Source organism: Pipistrellus hanaki (assembly GCF_964339955.1).
Source record: "Pipistrellus hanaki genome assembly, chromosome: 1".
NCBI classification, from domain to species: domain Eukaryota; kingdom Metazoa; phylum Chordata; class Mammalia; order Chiroptera; family Vespertilionidae; genus Pipistrellus; species Pipistrellus hanaki.
The window spans coordinates 171,721,934-171,742,468 of NC_140503.1; the positions used below are offsets into that span (position 1 = coordinate 171,721,934).

Sequence of the window (20,535 nt, forward strand, 5' to 3'; positions counted from 1 at the left end):
GGGGAAGGACTGCACACAAATGAAGAGACTTGAGAATTGAAGAAATTCAACTTGGCGATATGGGGGGCCAGGTGGTAGTCCAACTCTAGTGGGAGAACTACTCCTGCTCTGGCCCTGTCATCCCCTTTTATTAAGGCTTTGGGGAAAACACCTTGGGCAACGCAAACAGAAATTTACATGTAGTGCTTAGGCAGGAAATAACAGAAACTTACACGGGACAAACAAGGTGGAGGCTGCTTCAGCTAACAATGTCTCAACTAAAGGTTAGAGCATTTAAGGTTGTTGACCAGCCTTCCTGGCTTCCTGTCAACATCTCTTTTTTAGTGAAACTGATTTGTTTTCCAGCACTAATCTTAGAATTTCTACTCCTGAAGATATTACAAGAGCCACCCCACACCCATTAGTGTTGGGGATATTGGCTCCCCTAATTTCTCTGGTAACATTTTAATCAAGTACCCTTGGAATCTACTCTCACAGAAAGGACTGCCACAGTCCCTGCAGGTACATGCTGGCTTATTTTTTGCAGCTCTTTTGATATACTGTATAGTCTTTCCTTTCTCTTTAGACCTGGTATGGTCCCAAATGATTATGCTGTGCCTTAACTTTGGTCATAGACCCAGCAGCCAGGAGAAGAGATGGATGCAGCTCCTAGAAAGAATAGCTATGGCTTTGTCGGAAAGAGGTCTTGTCAGTGTCTCTATTCATGAAAGATAGGACTCAGTCCTACAGACTCAAAACCTCAAAAGAAGCTTTCAGAGTCAAAATCTTCAGGGACATCTGGGATATCCACATCTCATGTGTCGGATCCCAGGTTTTCTTTCCCAACTAGGGCTCTGATTTTGGAATAACAGACCTGTTTTTGTACAGCATTCAACCACCATTGGAGTTCAGCCATTCAATCCAATTCTGTACTTGGTATTCCTTCCCATCCACTGCATGACATGAAGGCTTCTTAATCTGCCAAAGAGAATTTCTGAATCTCATACTTAGCATTAAACTATGTCAATTGCCTTCAACTTTTTATCCACTTCTTGGTTATACATGTAACCTAATAGCAACTATGCAATTTCACTGTCCTTATGCGTATCATCTCTCTCCCCTATACCTTTCAAATACCTGTATTATTGCACTAGCCTATGAATTCATCTCTATTAGCATGCTGGCCCAGGCCACTACTTATGAGAGTTTTAATAATCAGATCACCACCGTGTACTAGAGGCTGTTGGCATACCATCCACCACCAAGTCCTCATTCCCAGCTGGGTGGAGAAGCAAGTGGTCCCAGCCCCACACCAGAAGCTCATCCCTTCTGGGTCTCAGAGCTGGGAAAAGAAGTCCCCATAATTATAGGCTGTAGAAACAAGTGCAGATTGGAATCAGTGACACAGAGGCTGCTGACTCAGATGTTCCTCTTGAATGGCCTGCACTGTGAACTGAATTTACAAGGTCACACTTGCTCTGAGCTACAGTACCAGGGAGAGGCTTTGGGGGACACAGACACATACAAGGAGGAACTGGATTGTCTGGCATCAGGGCAAAAACTTGCGGCAGTTTTCTACCAGACAAAGGTGCTCCCAGGGATCACACTGTTCCTATGCTGGATCCTCCCCAGTTGGAGGGCTGACTGGCAGCCATTTCTTATTGTTCCACCTTGGTGATTCCCTAAGACCCCACCTCATCCAATTTAAAACCCCACCCAAACTGCCTGCAGCAATTTTTGCACATGAATGGCCTGTCCTTGCTCAGACTAAAATCTCTCAAACAAGCTACAGCTGGACCAAGGAGCCACAAACCTAACAATAAAAGAACCAAGACCTGGGCCAAAACTGGTTTGGGTCAATGGATAGAGCGTCGGCTTGGGAATTGAAAGGTCCTGGATTCGATTCCGGTCAAGGGCATGTACCTTGGTTGAGGGCATATCCCCAGTAGGGGGTGTGCAAGAGGCAGCTGATCGATGACTCTCTCTCATTGATGTTTCTAACTCTCTATCTCTCTCCCTCTCTGTACAAAATCAATAAAATATATTTTAAAAATATATATATTATAAAAAAAAAAAAAAAAAGAAAAGGACCAAGACCTGGAACCAGCAGCAGCCTGCCTTGTTTTACAGCTGGACCTTGTCTGGGCACTTCCAAACCCAATACAAAGAGGAGGAATCTGCAGATCTCTCCATAGCTCCTGCTGTGTGGCCCCAGGATGCGGCTGACTTTGCACCTCTCTGGAGTCCTAAAGTCAGTGTACCCAGTAGTCAATGTGAGACCATTCTAGATTACAACTCTACACATCAATAAGAGACACATTCAATGGGCAGACTCAGTGAGCACCAAAGCACCTCTGAAGCAAGTCCTGCTCCATAGGGTGTCTCCTGAATGGTAGCTCTCCCACTGTAGTCACAGCTGGTCCTCATAGCCAATTTGCCTGGAGGTCAATTCATCCCAGTGACACCAATAGTAATCAAGTCTCAATTACAAGACTGTGCTCACAGCCCACAAAGGTGTGTACCTAAAGTCCCCAGCTCAGGTGACTGGAGAGGCTAAGCCACTGGGCCCTATAGGACACCTACCACACAAAGCCACTCTACCAAATTAAGGAGACATAGCAGCTCTATCCAATTCATAGAAACAAACACAGGGAAGAAGTCAAAATGTGGAGATAAAGAAACATGTCACAAATGAAAGAAATGCAAGAAAGCAAACTACTGGATATAGATTTCAAAACCACATTGTAAGCTTATTCAATAATCTATAAACCTCCAAGGGACTTAGTGAGACTTTCATGGATATTAGTAACAATGCCAAAATAAAAGGAAAAAGTCCAGTTAGAAATTAAGCATACATTGACTGAATTAAAGAATAATATACAGGGATTCAACAATAGAATAAAGGATTCCAAGAATCAAATCAACAATTAAAATATGAGGAAGCAAAAAACATCCAACCAGAAGAGCAAAAAGAAATATGAATAAAAAAATATGAAGATAGTGTAAGGAGCCTCTGGAACAACTTCAAGAATACCAACATTCACATTATAGGGTTGCCAGAAAAAGAGAGAAAGCAAGATATTGAAAACCTATTTGAATAAATAGTGTCAGAAAACTTGCCCTACTTGGTAAAATAAATAGACTTAGAAGTCCAGGAAGCACAGAGAGTCCCAAACAAGAGGAACCCAAAATAACCACACCAAGGCACATCATAATTAAAATTCCAAGGGCTAAAGACAAAGAGAGAGACTCTAAAAAGCAGCAAGAGAAAAGCAGTTAGTTACCTACAAAGGAATGCCCATATGACTGTCAGCTGATTTCTCAACAGAAACTATGCAGGCCAGAAGGGAGTGGCAAGAAATATTCAATCAAAATGATGAGTAGCAAGGACCTACCACCAAGATTAAGCTATACTTTAGAACTGAAGGTCAGATAAAGAGCTTCACAGACAAGAAAAAACTAAAGGAGTTCATCACCATCAAACCAGTACTATATGAAATGTTGAAGGGTATTCTATAAGAAGAGGGGAAAAAAAAGGATAAAAAAATATGAACAACAAAATGGCAACAAATACATACCTATCAAACAATTGAACCTAAAAACCAAAATAATTGAATAAGAAATCTAATAAACAGAATAAACTGGTGAATAAAATAGAATCAGAGGTACGGAAATGGAAGTCACAATTCTTAGAGGGAAGGGGGGTGTGGGGGAGGCATAAGAGATTAAACAAAGATCTTATATGCATGTATGCATTACCTATGGACACAGACAATAGAGTGGCAAAGGCCTACCATGGGTTTGAAACTGGGTGGAAGGGGACAATGGGGAGGAGGGGAGGGACATCTGTAATAATCCAACAATAAAGTTTTTTTTTTAAATGTACATTTATAATAAATGTAAAACTTGTATACAAACAAAAATGTTTTAATATATTTTTATTGATTTCAGAAAGGAAGGGAGAGGGAGAAAGAGATAGAAACAACAATGAGATGAGAGATAATCATTGATTGGCTGCCTCCTGCATGCCCCCTACTAGGGATCGTGTCCACAGTTTGGGCATGTGCCCTTTATTGGAATTGAACCTGGGATCTTCAGTCCACGGGATGACACTCTATCCATTGAGCCAAACTGGCTAGAGTTACAAATAAAATTTTATATTAAACTAGAGGCCTGGTGCACAAAATTCGTGCATGGGTGCAATCCCTGGGCCTGGCTGGTGATGGAAGCATGAGCATCTAGCATGGAAGAGGAGGTCCCAGCTGACCTTTGTGCCCTGGGAAGCACCTGGGCCCTTGGGCACCCATGTGCCCCCCTCCATCTGAGTCATAGCAGACATCCAGTGAGTGTGGTCAGACGCCATGGGCTGGGATGCAGAGTGGGCCTCTGGGCTGCCCAGTGGCACCACACAGAAGTCAAGCAGGTAGTGCACTCTCTCCTGGCCAGCCTTATAGACCGGCTCCTGCACAAACCCTAGGGAAGCTTGACCCGTCCCTGCAGTTCCAGCAGAGAGGCTATGTGGCTGCGGGATGGGCTCCTCACAGGTACCTGGCACCTGAATGTGGGGGCTTCCCCGGTGCCCTGGCATCCACGGGGAGGGTAGCTAAGGAAGTGAGAGAGAGCTCAGCACACAGTCTGCATTCTCAATGCACCTCTGTCCCCATTACCCCTGCCCCCAGGTAGTTGGCAAGAGGTGGCAGCATATCTCTAGCACCTGCCATGTTCCACAACCCCTCCTGGTGGTCAGCACGCATCATAGCTAACAGTCAAACTCCTGGTTAAACTCCTGGTTGAGGGTACAGCTTACATATTAGATTCATTATATAGGATGGTGAGCATGTCTATTATCCTTGTTTTTCTATCTTTATAATAGCTGTGAAAGAGGTAATGACAAATTCATTGCCAACCAAAGCCATATGACTGGCCTGCTCTGAACTGAGTAAGCAAACTCCAAATTCAAAGAAATCACTACTGGCCCACACCCTCTTAGATCATCTGCGTTTTGGTTGTTGTTTTTCTGCTTGTATTGTTATGATGGACTCCATTGAGCAATTCATATTTCTATCAAAGTTAAGTCCATAAACTGATTGTTTGCATGTTCAAAGATATTCTCTTTACTATGGCCTCTTCCCCTCAGCCTAGGCAGGTGAAAAAAAATCAATTTTAATAGTTTATATACATTCAGTTTATCCTCCATCAAAATAAATTTTATCTTTTTTTAAAAAAACAACAAACAACAAAAAAACTGTTAGTCCTCCTAACTCAGGCTGCCATGGTTTTGTGAATGTACAACTGGAGGAATAAAATCAAGCTTATGACAGAGAAGAGGATTATGCTATTTTTGTATGTCATTCTATGCTCCTTATTCTTGCAATGCTACCTCTCACAAACAGAAAAGGTCAAGGCCTAACCTGCTACTTTCTGAGGATTTTAAGATTAAGAGTCAATATCTTTTTACATTGGCAAGGATCTGTAGAAAAATGGAACTCTCATGCACTGTTGGTGGGATTCTAAATTGGTGCAGCTATTGTGGAAAACAGTATAGAGGTTTCTCCAGAAATTAAAAATAGAGCTACCAGCTGAAACCGGTTTGGCTCAGTGGATAGAGCGTCAACCTGCGGACTGAAAGGTCCCGGGTTCGATTCCGGTCAAGGACATATACTTTGGTTGCGGGCACATCCCCAGTAGGGGGTGTGCAAGAGGCAGCTAATCGATGATTCTCTCTACCCTTCTCTCTTCCTCTCTGTAAAAAATCAATAAAATATATTTTAAAAAATAAAAAATAAAAATAGAGCTACCATATGATGCAGAAATTCCATTTCTTATATTAAATTCCATTTCTGGGTATATATCTGAAGAAAACCAAAACTTTAGTTCAAAAGATATACATCCCCCATGTGCATTACAACATTATTCACAATAGCCAAGATATGGAAGCAACCTAAGAGTCCACAGATAGACAAATGTATAATGAATTATTATTCAATCATGAAAAAAGAATGAATTCTTGCCATTTTCAACACCTGGATGAAGAGGGTATTATTCCAAGTGAAATAAGTCAGAGAGAGAGAAAGACAAATACCATGTGATTTCACTTACATGGAATCTAAAAAACAAAATAAATGAGCAAAACAACAAAGAAACAAACCCAAAGATACAGTGAACAAATTGAAGGTTGTCAGATGGGAGGGGGTCGGGGAAGGGTAATGAAGGTAAAGGATTTAAGAAGTACAAATTGGCAGTCCTAGAAGTAGTCACAGGGATATAAAGTACAGCTTTGGAAATATAGTCAGTAAAATTGTAATAACTACATATGATGTCAGATAGGTACTAGATTTCTCACGGTAATCACTTCATAAGTTACATAAATATCTAGTCACTATGCTATACCCCTGAACCTAATATAATATTGTATGCCAACTGTAATTGAGCAATTAAAAAAAAAGTTTTTAAGGAGTCAACATCATTTGCACTCCCTTTTCAAAGCAAATCCTTTGCCTCACAAACCACAATTTCATGCCCCAGCTCCCTCTGTAAGGAGCTCATTCCAGGCAAGCAGGAAGTCACTTTCAGACTGAGCACAGTTTTCCCCTGCCACTCCCCTGACTCTTCCCAAGTTCTGTTGTGAATAGCGATGGGGCGCCAGACCTGCATGAATACATTCAGTTACTGGACATCCAAACAAATGTCTTGACTAAACACCTACTCCTTAAAAAAGAAATAAATGATTAGTTCAGTAGAGATGTATCATGAAGATTTTCAATCTTCTTTTAAATTTCCTAAATCAATATCATTTTCTTAAAATTTGCAAATGTAAAGTGCATGCAAAATTGCTTAATTAATATTTTCTACATAAGAAACTCAAAATATATGGTAGTATTTGACTACATTTTTACTTTAATATCTGTGATATTCCCTGAATTCAGAAAGTAAGTCAAGGTAAAGTTCTAAACTGCAGAATATTTTGATATTTGAAATATTTGATATGTTGAAAAACCAAGTTAGTAAAAAATTCATGGAGTGATGTATTATAATTTCAAAACATTTATGTTACAAGTAACCAATGTCTCCAATGACTCCTAAACTTCACTAATGTAATTCAGAACCTTTTGGGAATAAAACAATATATTGTAAAAAAAAAAAAAAAAAAAAAAAAAAAAAAAAAAAAAAGGCCTTTGCTGAGTGCTCCAGGAAACACCAAGATGGAAGAGAAAGAGCATGCATACTCGGGGGAAAGTGCTGTCCGCAAAAACCGGAGGACAATACTTCACATCCTTGAAAAAAATTATTAAAACAGCCGGGACCGGTTTGGCTCAATGGATAGAGCGTCGGCTTGGGGACTGAAGGGTCCCGGGTTCGATTCCGGTCAAGGGCATGTACCTTGGTTGCGGGCACATCCCCAGTAGGGGGTGTGCAAGAGGCAGCTGATTGATGACTCTCTCTCATCGATGTTTCTAACTCTCTTATCTCTCTCCCTTCCTCTCTGTTCAAAATCAATAAAATATATATTTAAAAAATATATATATTTTTAAAAAAGTAAAGTTTTAAAAGCCATTAAAGTACTTAAATAATTGGCTGAATAAATTATTTTCCCTTTTATTTATTTCAAAGAAAAATTGAGCATTAGGATGGGGAAAAAAACTTATGTTTGTGAAGGTGGTCATTGAAAGAATGAATCATCAACATTAAAATAGGTAAAAACACTTCATATCAGGAGATAGTTTCAGTATTTTATGATGAATCTAGTCAGTGTAATATGACTCATCCTTTAAAGTGCAGCCATTAAAATAGTTAATACTTGATGAATTTATATTTGAAAGTTTTCTGTAAGTTTGAAATTATATCAAAACAAAAAGTTATAATATACTTTTTATATAGCTATTGGATATATATATATATATATATATATATATATATATATATATCCTACATAATAAAGATGTAATATGCAAATGGTTATTACATTATGAAGCATAACTACCGATCGAGTTACAACCAGATCATGGATTAGCAGGAGGGTGGGGCAGCAGCAAGCGACAAGCGAGTGGCAGAGAGTTATGAGGGAGGAGCAGGGGGAGGAGGGCCAGAGGAGCTAGAGGAGATGGGGCATTGGGTGGAGAGCTACCAGAGGGCAGCAAAGAGCTACTGGCGCACAGATTTGTGTGCAGGGCTACTAGTATATATAATATATTTACATGGTTACTAGAAATAAAAAGAATTAGTAATATAGGGATATGTTTATGAAATAACACTAAATATAAAAGCATAATACAAAGTTATATATTTTTATTTTTTAATATATTTTATTGATTTTTTTACAGAGAGGAAGAGAGAGGGATAGAGAGTTAGAAATATCGATGAGAGAGAATCATTCATCAGCTGCCTCTTGCACACCCCCTACTGGGGATGTGTCCCCAACCAAGGTACATGCCCTTGACCGGAATCGAACCTGGGATCTTTCAGTCTGCAAGCCGATGCTCTATCCACTGAGCCAAATCGGTTTTGGCCCAAAGTTATATATTTTTATATAACTGTGTGAAAAATACCTGAACATGTGAAAAGAACTTAAGGTCAACATGTGAAGTGAATATGGTTTGTTTAGTTAACTTTGTTCAAAAGTTTTAAAAATAATCTTTCATTGTTTTACTTTAAAAAAAATCAGAATATCTGGAATGAAAGTATATAAGGGAAAGCAAGGCAGTTTGGAGTGAATTTATTGGTTAGCAGTTATCAGTGACTTATAAGGTAAAATCATAAACATCCTCTAAGGCAACCTGATTCAGCTTCTCATTTCTCATTAGAAAAATGAGACTCAGAAATAAGTGACTTTTCCTCCTTAGTTTCCCATTAGTTGGCGGAAAAAGCTGAGATTAGAATTCAATCAATATTTAACACCCAATCTAATTCTATCATACATTCCAATTCTTTAGCATTCATTGTTTCTCACAAAGTAATCTGAGCATAACCTTCCAAATTTATCTCCTACTTATTTTCAACACACTGAACAGAAATGTTTTTTCTCACTTCCACATTATTCTAGCCTCCATGTTTTCTTGGTCATAGTCCCTGCCTGCAAACATCTCCCAACACTCCATCCTTACTCTAACCCCACCCACACTCATACTATGCTCCATTGCCCATTCGTCTACTAGAAGTACAGTTAGAATATTTTTTCAAAAGACATACTTAAAAAAAGACAAAGTGAATTTTAGTTTAAGCTATTCGACTTGATTATTATACAACTTTGTACACCTACTCAATTACTTCTCTGAATCACTGTTTCATATGTGAATGAGAAAAAGTGTTTTCTCTCAGAAAGGAGAATGCATTGACATATGGAAAGTATTCTCTGATAGTCCTTGGCATACTGTGGCAAAGAATAAGCTCGATGCCGAAGCCGGTTTGGCTCAATGGTGGAGGGTCGGTCTGGGGACTTTTGAAAGGTCCCAGGTTCGATTCTGGTCAGGGGCATGTACATTGGTTGCGGGCACATCCCCGGTAGGGGGTGTGCAGGAGGCAGCTGATGTTTCTCTCTCATCGATGTTTCTAGCTCTCTATCCCTCTCTCCTCCTCTCTGTAAAAAATCAATAAAATATATATTTTTTAAAAAAGAATAAGCTCTATGACAATATCACCCAGGCAAGAGTGCTATATCTTCTTTAAATGAAAAGCAAATACTCTACAGTATGTGGAGTCGTTGTAGGCTTCCACAAAAATACCATTCACCTCTTATGGTGTTGAATCACAATTTAACCAGGAGAAACGAAATTCTTCCTGGTTTGTAAAATGCCCTGTCTATTTCTGATTCTGTTCCACAGTCATACTATTGGTTCAAGTTGATTCCTTCAGACTTGTCTAACAAGTTGGGTATTAATCACATGGGATTTCCTCCTTTGACTTCAGCACCTTCATAGATCACACACAATACATGACAATCATTCATCTGAGCGAAAAACCTCAGAGCAGCAGGAAGAAAGACCTCTTCATTACACAGCATTAAAATGTATAGGTAAGTCCTGTTTCTGACTCTATAGTTTTAGAAGTTTTACTATACTTAGAGCATGTGAAAAATATACAGAAGCTTAAAATTTTGGGTTGTGTCTAGCAAGCTTCTAGTTACTTTTTTTGGAAACTTGATCAACACTCTTAGATATTTTAAGATAATGTGCTTGACATTGTTTAAATAAGGTTCTTGGCTGCTTGACTACATTCTTTTATGAAATGAAAAAAACTAAAGAGATGGCTTGGCATTATGACAGCATATCTTTAAATAAGGAAGTGTTTTTGTTTTCTCGTGTTCACTTTTTCAAAAAGTGATGTGTGGACATTAAATGAAATCCGTAAAGAAAATTCTGTTGTTTTAATTTTTTTTAGGATTCTGTATTTTTACTCCTATTACAGTGTCATTAGTAGCTATTAAATATGCAATAAATCCTGAAGTTTTCTTTAAGAAAGTAAAGACATTATTTGTTTACTTTTTATATATTTATGGTATCATTATTTTCAGGTAAGTTCTTATTGAAACTTAAGAAACAAATAGTTTTGTTTTCAATTAATAAACATTTCCTTTTATACACTTTCACATAAAAAAACAAGTTGTAGCCTAATCTAGTCAAACAGTACAGTAAAAATCATTATAAATTTGATGTTTTTGGTGTGTGCATCTATGAGTTTACAAGTTGTTTCTTTTGTTTTGTTATGACAAAGAAATATGATACAAATGTGATTTTAAAAGGGGGATAAATCAAAGCATGAATAGTGTGTTGGCTATGTTAAGTATAGTTGAGTTTATTTTAAATGTCTCAAACTTTAGAAACTCAATCAAAATAAAAATTATTTTAATAATTAAATATATGCACAGGGGATAATGAAGTATACCAGTAAACTACCAGTTATAGAAGTAGTCATGGGCATAAAGTACAGCATAGGGAATATAGTCAATAATATTGTAATAACTATATATGGTGCTAAGTGGGTACTAGACTTATAGTGGTGATCACTTCATAAGGTATGGCAACGTCTAATCATTATGTTGTATACCTGAAACTAATATAATATTGTATGTGAACTATAATTGAAAATAAATTTTAAAAAATAAATTAAAAATATATGTACAATAGTACGCATTTAAATATCTATACAAAAGAGTGAAAATTGGTAGCCTAAGTTTCCCAATAAAAATAATTAATAATTACCAATAACATAAAGAAAATAATATCAATTAATTTATATTCATGCAATGGATATAAAGAATTCATTCAAATAAATAAAGATCTATGAAGTAATTTATATACTAGTTGGCTGTTTTTTATCAGGATGAAACAGAGTTATTATACCAAATTCATGAAATTTTGAACATAACTTATGGATCCTTATTCATCAATTTGAAGACCTGTGACTGGGAAATAATTCCTTCTGTCAACATGAATAAAGAGCAGAATTTTCACTGGGCAGGGGAGAGTATATTCAAATGGCTTAGGATGTTAAAAAAACATAGATGTATTTTTATTCTGATAATCTTACTTCTAAGCCAGTACATCTGCATGAGTTTAATATTGCAAGGAATGAATTAAAATATAAAATTTTCTTCTCTGCTGAAATATTCCAGTCAGCATAAAGAAACACAATTTTTTAAAAATATCCCAAATTCCACTATTTCACAATTCCTCCATATGTTCTGAGGGAGCAGGGTATTCAAATAATGAGAGAGAAGTGAAATGAAAACAAATAAATATTTTTTAGATAATTCTAGATCATTTTAAAGTAGTTTTAGGTAAATTTCCAAGTAATTCTGAGATACCTTTGGTTGCAAATAGGCTCTCTTGGATGATTTGATTACTTTTATGAATAAATTAAACTGTCACACCTCTTCCAGCCTGTCCTCTCCTAAAAACTGTAGAAATAGTGCATTTCTTTTTCCCACCTGTGCTTCCCTTTTCCAAAAAAGAAAATCTTATTATAAGGCCCAAGAACTTGGGTAGCTGTATTATCATGATATAATCATCATTCCTTTCAAATCTCTGGATATTCCAGATGTCTTAGGTCCATTAAGGGAGTGTCTATATCCACTGAATTACAGTAAAAGTGTGAGATGATGTTTGGACAATAGGATGAAGATTTGGGGTAAATGGGCATAACTCAGTTTAGGAACAGAGAAATCTTAGTGAGACTCCTCCCACCATAACACATCTTATTTCCTTTTTCTTCCCTTTGTTTGTGCTCATAATACAATTAACTGACTACACAGACATGCCAAAGACAGTCAGTCAGGTGCCCTGCCTCCTAACAGTCCAAGACAACACGAGGCAAGGGGGGAGATGGTCATCTATCAAAAGCCGAAACCGGTTTGGCAAAGTGGATAGACCTTTGGCCTGAGGACTGAAAGGTCCCAGGTTCGATTCCAGTCAAGGGCATGTATCTTGGTTGCGGGCACATCACCAGTAGGGGGTATGCAAGAGGCAGCTTATCAATGATTCTCTCGAATTGATGTTTCTAACTCTCTATCCCTCTCTTTCCTCTCTGAAAAAAGTCAATAAAATATATTTTTAAAATGCATTTCAAACTCAATTCTGGTTTATAATTGTCTATCTTAACTTTAAAAAACCATGCTCAACATTGCAAATAATTAGGCAAAAGATATATATCTTAATAGAAACTAGGCAAGTGTATTTAAGTAGTGCATATAAAGTGTAAGTTTTTGCCCACAAAATCCTCAAGGCAACATACCAAAACAGTTGCTGAATTTGGCCAGAATGTTTTACTACTGGTGGTGATAAAAAATAAAAAAAAGTTATATTATTTTTGGTTAACAAATGTTTTACTAATAAGGGAGTGGTGATAGAATTATATAATACATAGGATGGTCAGCTGCAATTAGTCACTTAGGATAATACATTTTCTAGCAAATTTCTCTCATCTCCACTATCAATTTGTCTTCCAGAATACACTCCCAAGCTAATTTCTCAGAGATTTGTTACTTACCATACTCTTATACCATTCCAGCTCCTGAGATGGCTAGGGTTGACACCCCTAAAATAAAACATGAGGGCAAGAATTAATATCTACTGTTTTAATGAAACCTGAAGCTATCCAATCCAATTCCTTAAAAGGTGTTACTCCAACTAGGAGGATCTCTTTCTCTTGAGGAAAAAAAAAAAAGAAACACACCACAAAACTTGCCATTATTTAAGTTTTTCAAAGTATTCTTTTTAAAAATATATATTTTATTGATTTTTTACAGAGAGGAAGGGAGAGAGATAGAGAGTTAGAAACATCGAATCGAGAGAAACATCGATCAGTTATCTCTTGCAGCATCCCCTACTGGGGATGTGCCCACAACCAAGGTACATGCCCTTGTCTGGAATCGAACCTAGGACCCTTCAGACCACAGGCTGACACTCTATCCACTAAGCCAAACTGGGTAGGGTCAAAGTATTCTTTAAGTCTAAATTTAGCGTGTATTCATTATATGTAAAATAAAAGCACCATTCCAAACCTAAGACCATTGAGTGAGTAACTACGATGACTCAATATTGAAGACTGCTGACTGACTGATCAGGGTGGTTGAAGGCTGGGTGGCTGTGACAATTTCTTAAAAGAAGACAACAGTGAATTCTGCTGTATTGATTGACTCTTCCTTTTAGGAATAATTTTTCTATGACACAGGATGCTCTCTGATAGTATTTTACTGACAGTAAAACTTCTTTCAAACTTGGAGTCAGTCGTTTAAAATCCTGCTACTACTTTTTCAACTAAGTTTATGTAATATTCTAAATCCTGTGTTGTCATTTCAATAATCTTTTTAGCATCCTCATCAGAATTAGTTCCATCTCAAGAAACCACTTTCTCCAACTCCTCATTCAGTAAAGTTTTATCATGAGATTACAGCAATTCAGGCACATTGTCAGACTTGGTTTCCTATTCTAGTTCTCTTGCTATTTCCACCACATCTGCAGTTACTTCTTTCTTAAAGCCCTGAACTCCTCAAAGTCATCCATGAGACTTGGAATCAACTTCTTCCAAAAGTCCAGGCAAGTGATTTTGCCTCATGTCAAACAAACAACTTTTCTGATCACCTCAACAATTTTAACCACAATATCCATTCTGCTTCCCAAAATAAGATATATATCTGCCTTTTTTTTTTTTTTTTTTTTTTTTTTTTTTTTTTTTTTTTTAGCTCTAAGGAATAGATTCTACTGTGTAGGTCTCAAAAAAATAAGTATTATAGATCTTGAAACTCTGCTCCTTTTTCTATGACACAAGATCATCCTGGACAATGGATACTGAGAAACTCAACTCTGCTTTTGTAAGTGATCTGGGCAGAAAGCCAGTAGGATTAAATTCAGAAGAGGTTGAATACAAGATGTTGTTTTAAAAAATATATTGATGCAACTAAATATTACTCAAGAGTACTTAAGACAGCTAACCTTGGGTTTGGTCCATGATTCATTAACAGCCGCTTTTTTTCCATAAGAACAACATCATTTACTAGATACAGGTAAATAAAACTAACCATGATGAATATATATGGGATTCTGAATCTAGTCTTCATTCCTCTAGCTGCACTGAGAATAGTTCCAAGAAATTTCTGGATTGTCTATCATGTCGTTCCTGTTAACTTATCCCATCACGTTTGTGAGGAAATGTTTTTCTTATTTTAAATCCTTTACTAGTAGATTTTTACTTCTTTAACTTGTGCATTTAATTATGTGGGGGTTTTTTTATACCCCATCATGCATAATGCCTCCTTTCCTGTCCCCCTGCTCCCCTACCTAAGTAAACAATGTTAAAAACTATTATATATCCTTTTATACAAATTAAGCAGGATCGTTTCCTTGGCAGTTGTTAGAATCTTTTTTACATTTGAGTCTTTATGTCACAGTCAAATCAAACATTGGAAGATGAACACATTTTTGGGGGGTAAATAACGCTGCCTGTGCTCTCTGGCGTGTGATATACCGAATTCCCCACCTCACTGGCACACACTTTGTAGAGCCAATGAATGACATATCCTGACACTTGAAGTTTAGTATTACAAATCAGGTCACATTGAGCTGAGAGAAGGGACCCCTAAATCTGTTACTCATTTATTTTCTATAGAAAGCAAACATGTATCTAGTTCTGTCTGATGGTCAATATATTTTGACAAAGTGGTAAGTTAAGGTTGTGAACATTTCATACTGATCTTATAATAGACATGGGTTGTTTATGTACTTGGATTTTAGAAAGCAGAGAAATCAGAAGCATTCAATAAAATCACTCTTTTGGCCCAGACCACTGTGGTTCAGTTGGTCTGAGCATCATCCCATGCACCGAAAGATTGCCTGGGCATATGGTCAGGGCACATGCCTAGGTTTTAGGTTTGATCTCTAGTGGGGACATGCACAGAGTCAGTTGATCGATGTGATTCTCAGAGAGCAATGTCTCTCTCTCTCTCTCTAAAATCAGTAAAACATACATTTAGATGAGGATTTTAAAAATTTAAAAATCACTCTTTCCCATGGATCTGACCAGGATTATAAGCAATTCCTACTGCCTTACTTGTAACACTGCCCCACCAAAAATAAAAAAAATGTAAATGAGTGAGAGGAATGTTATGTTAGAATTAGCTGTTCTAAATTGTGTAGGAAGTAAATCATTTCAAAAACTGATGCTTTAACTATTATTTGTAACAAATGGCTTGCCATCAACAATAACACACCATGATATTCCAATACCTGAGAGAATTGTTTTTTTAGAAAATGGACTTGAAACTTGAACTGGTTATTGAGTCCTTTTCAGTTCTTGTGAGTTTAAGTCCACCCCAGAGACAATTCTTTGCAGAAAGCTTGATAATTTTGTTTTTATAGTAAGTAATAATCATTAAAAGATAAATTTAATTTTTTCAGCAGCTTCACTGAGATATGATTACATACCAAAAAGTTCTCATGTTTGTGTACAATTAATTCAGTGCATTCGCGCATATTTATAGAATTGTGCAACCATCACCGAAATCTAAATTCAAAACATTTTCATCATTTCAATAGCTACAAAAATCAATTTCAAGTATTCATTTCCAAGAAGTATTCTGACAACACAATGCCAAATTTTATATTTGGATTGTCATTGGCATGGCTTTGTAATTTGAAAAAAAGTTACCAAAATAATGTTGGTGTCAGTAAAGGTTAAAGATCCTCTTTAATTAAGAGTAAAAGAAAATAAAGGGAAAGAATAAAAATGGCAAAGAAGAAAGAAAACCAAGTTTTAAAATGAAATCCACTGAGGAAAAAGTGCTATTTGGAGGAAAGTGGACAATGAAGCAAATCTTCAACCTAACAGTTCCTTGCTCTGTTAATTTACTCTGGCTCTGTCAATAGCTAACCTTTGGAAGCTCAGAAGGAAACTAACACTGAATAGCAGTGACCTCTGGAGAACATGCTGGCCTTTCCCTAACCTTAATTAGCAAAGAATCAATAACCTGTGCCGGGACTTTCTCTGTTACGGGCAATGGTATTGTAACACTGGGTACATGTCTTTCAACAATGGTAGAGTCAACAAGGTATTGCTTTTATCACTTTGTGAACTTGGTGACTCCTAAAGAAATATACTTAAAATACCAGCATCATGAAGCTCCCAGAGAAATATTTCCTTCTGTTGTGTTGTTTTCCAATCACCTAGATAGTCTCATCTTTGTAGAAGAGCCACCACCTACCATATTAACATTGTGCCCATTTGCACACTAACAAGGCTCAATAATCTCAATTATAGGTACAAGAACCCACCCTTTGGGCAACTGTACAGTTCCAGCAAAGATAGCCTTTCTTCTAAAAGCTAGTATACCTTAAGTTTAGTAATTCAGTAACCAGAATATACCTCTAAGTCTTTACCTGACTCTTTGTCAGTCAGTAGTCTCCAGACATCTTCTATTAACAGGTACTCAAAGCTACTTCTACGATGCAAATTTCCTAACTCCACTTCTCTTTCCCCATCCCATTAAATTTCTTTTAAATGCCAGAATTAAATACTGTGCTGAGTTTAAAGCCAATTACCAAATCTTTTTAAAATTGTTTTTACATTTCTCATGATATTATATTTTTAATTTAATTTAATTTTTTCCATCACCATTTAGCCCTTTTATGCCCTCTTCTAGCTCCATCCACCTTCTTCCCCTCCACAATCAACATACTGTTATCCATATCTATGAGTGCCCCCTCTTTTTTTAATTTTTTTGCTCAGGCAATCTCAGATCTTTCATTTCAAAACTATAACTGATATCAGAACAAAGGAAATCATAAAAAGGAGAAATGAGCACTTTTTTAAAAAAAATTCAGCACCTGCCTTACTTTTTTCAGAAACATAAAGTGGACATTATCGACTATATTACTAACTGGAAGTATTTTTCAATTTAGTAGAGTCCAAATAAATAAGATTTGATATATTATAATGAGGCATAATCTACAATATTTTCCTTCTTTAATAATTGTTTAGTATAGCTTTAATTACTAGAACCCAGTGAAATCTTGTAAAATCAGTTAATAATTGTTGTAAATGAACTTTGATCATATTTTAATGTTATAACAACAATAAAATGGAGAAAAATGCCCATAGATTTCCATACATAAAAATGATTTCTTCAGGTTTAAAACTAATTAGACAATGTATGCATAGAGCATCACTAGGGAAGGCATTTGTTTTCCTCCCAGCAGTAAAGGTAGATTTGCCCTGTTGTGGCCACACCCTCTCATGGGGTTGACTCTAGGACTTAGACCTGTTCAAAATATCCTGAGTCCCAGCAAAGACAAACTTAAGCAGCTCATGAAACAATTGAGCCCACATTCTTAGCTTCATTGACAGCAAGTTTTCATGAATCATCATCACTCCCAACTTAGCTATTACATTTATACATATATACATACCTATCTACATACATACTTATCATTTGTTCATATCAACTTGCAAATTTTGTGAGAAGAATTTGAATCTTACATTGGCTTTTCCTTCAAGTAGCAAATTACCAAATTTCGACACGTCATTACTGGACTGCTATACACAATTGTATAGTTTGTGCAATATACAAAAATGGATAATTCAGGGGAAGATTGGAAGCAGATATGGAGCCTAAGTTCTGTGTCAAATTTTCTGTCCCAGAGTAGAGCTGCATGCAGCCTGAGGGGCAGCCTTTTATAATTGTCTGTGCCAGAGAAGTTGCCTTTTCCTAATTCTCACAAAAGCATTCTAACATGGGTCCCTCACCATTTGCCCATCCTCTGAATACTCAGGAATTATAAAGAGATTTATATTCTCAAGTAATATAAGCTTATTTATATGCTTCCCAGGATAAAAAATAAAATGAAAATAAACCATTGAATATTTAAAATGTCGTGTAGTGTATTCCAAAGGTACACACGCATACAGGGTTGCATGCTTGTGACTCAAGGTCAGGATTATTTTTTTTTTCCAATTACAGTTGACATACAATATTATATTAGTTTCAGGGGTACAACATAGGGATTCGACATTTATATAACTTACAAAGTGATCACACCAATAAGTCTAGTACCCATGTTACATCTTACAAAGTTATAAGATATTATTGACTATATTGCCTAAGCTGTATGTTACAAAGGATAGAATTCTTACCTTCCATATGAGCCCAATTTTCAGAATGTATAATTTAATAAAACAAATATATTCAAGAAATATTAAACCTGTAGCACTGACTCTGCCACTATCCAGTCTTGTGATCCTAGCGAATCCTGTGTCTCTTTCCTTGTACAGTGTACCCAAGCTTAACAAGTTGATAAACTGAGTTGACATCAATTCAGTTTGGCATCAAGTTTATCAACAACAAAAAATTTAGAAATAAATAAAAATATTGGACTGACTTAGTGAGAGTCATTTTCTCCCATCTCAAATTCAAACAGAAAAGCTACTCTATTTTCTTCTGTTCATTATTGAGCTTCCAAATAAGACCTTATTTAAAATGTTCCTCAACTTAAAAACAAAAAATTAAACCATTGAGTTGGATCATCTCTACTGTCTGCCCAGTGGTAACCATCTAGAGTTAATGAAACTGACTAAAATAAAATTTGTCCCTTCACTTTGGAACCATTTTCATATTTTTCATAACTCCAGTGCTCCAATATATAATGTAAAGAGACATATTAAAATGTATGTATGTGCATATCTATATATATAAAAGCCTAATATGCTTAATGTCTGAGTGGTCACTGTCATGTGCACTGACCACCAGAGTAGGTTAGCTTGCTGCTGGGGTTTGGCCAATCGGGACTCGGTGAGACTGGGCCAGACACACCCTGGAGCTCTCCAGCAGTCTCTCCCCAGACACTGGCCCTAATGGAGACTGGGCCAGATGGCCCTGATTAGCCCAATTGCTGGCCAGGTGGAGAGACCCCACCTGTGTAGGAATTTCATGCACTGGGCCTCTAATCCTCTAATAAAAGATTTGAACAAATATTTTTTAACTTTCCATCTCTTAGCATCAAGAGTAAGGTAGTAAGTGTGATAGAAATTAGTAACAATGATGTGATAATTAGCAGAAAACTTCCTCCCATCTTAGGTGGACATTTTTTGCAGTTTGAGCTTGACAGACCTGGATTCACATTCCAGCTATGTCACTTACTAGCTAAGTAACTAAGCCTCCATTTCATTAACTATAAACCAGAGTTACTTACAAGGATTAAGTTAAATGATGTAGAAAAACTCAATCCAGTGCGAAATATTTGTTAAGTACTAAATACATTATTCTCCTATCTGTACTGTGTCAGTATTCAAACAAGAATAGATGGTACACAATTGTATTTTTAAAGTCCATCCAAACTATAGGACAATTATTTTTAAACTCATCTCTTCAGTTTCATTCATCAATTTTTCCATAAACAAGGCCCAATATGGATTTGAAATGGGTATTGTGCTAAGGATGGGACATATCCATGCATCTCTACCTTTCACGAGCTACAGCCTAGATGTGGGTGCAGGCAGTCCAATCATTGTTTACCACATAAAGGGATAAGGACTAGAATAGAGAAATTCATTGGGCATATGAGATCAGATAAGGGGCAGTGAGAGCATAAGAAGGGAAACGAAAGATGCTTAAATTATTTTAAGAATAAAATGGGAATTTGCCAGCTGTCTGGCTGGGGATGAGTGAGCAAATGAGTATGTGGCAGAAGATAACGCTCCAGAGGTGACTGTGATGGACTTTAAATGCCATGTGAAAGGTTTGGATGCCATCCTGAGGATCATCAAAAGCTACAGATAAATTTCAAATGAGGTAGGGGAAGGTTAGAACCTAAGATTTAAATAAAAAATAAAAAATAAAAGAATCCCTTGCAAGATTTTAAAAGACTGATTGTAAAGAAACAAATATCAGATTCAATCTAGATCCTTTTTTCTACATCTCATAAGTGAACCATCAGCAAATCTTCCATGGTCTAAATTTAAAATATATTTAGATTCTGACCCTTATCGCCTCCTCCAATGCTCTTACATACAAAGCCCTGAATGATCTCCCCTCACCTGCTGACACCCTACTCCTGCCTTTCTCACTTTATCTCC

At 36.7% G+C, this 20,535-nt stretch overlaps 1 protein-coding gene across 1 annotated transcript in view; it reads left to right on the forward strand.

The window, feature by feature from the left end:
• Positions 1–4,340: 4,340 nt before the first annotated feature.
• LOC311621290 (transmembrane protease serine 11D-like) overlaps positions 4,341–20,535 on the forward strand; it is a gene marked incomplete at both ends in the record, with an annotated part of 50,495 nt that continues 34,300 nt past the window's right edge. Inside the window, one exon of the mRNA XM_084881208.1 lies at positions 4,341–4,402. Coding sequence (XP_084737334.1) covers positions 4,341–4,402 — 62 coding nt within the window. The remainder of the gene's footprint in view (positions 4,403–20,535) is intronic.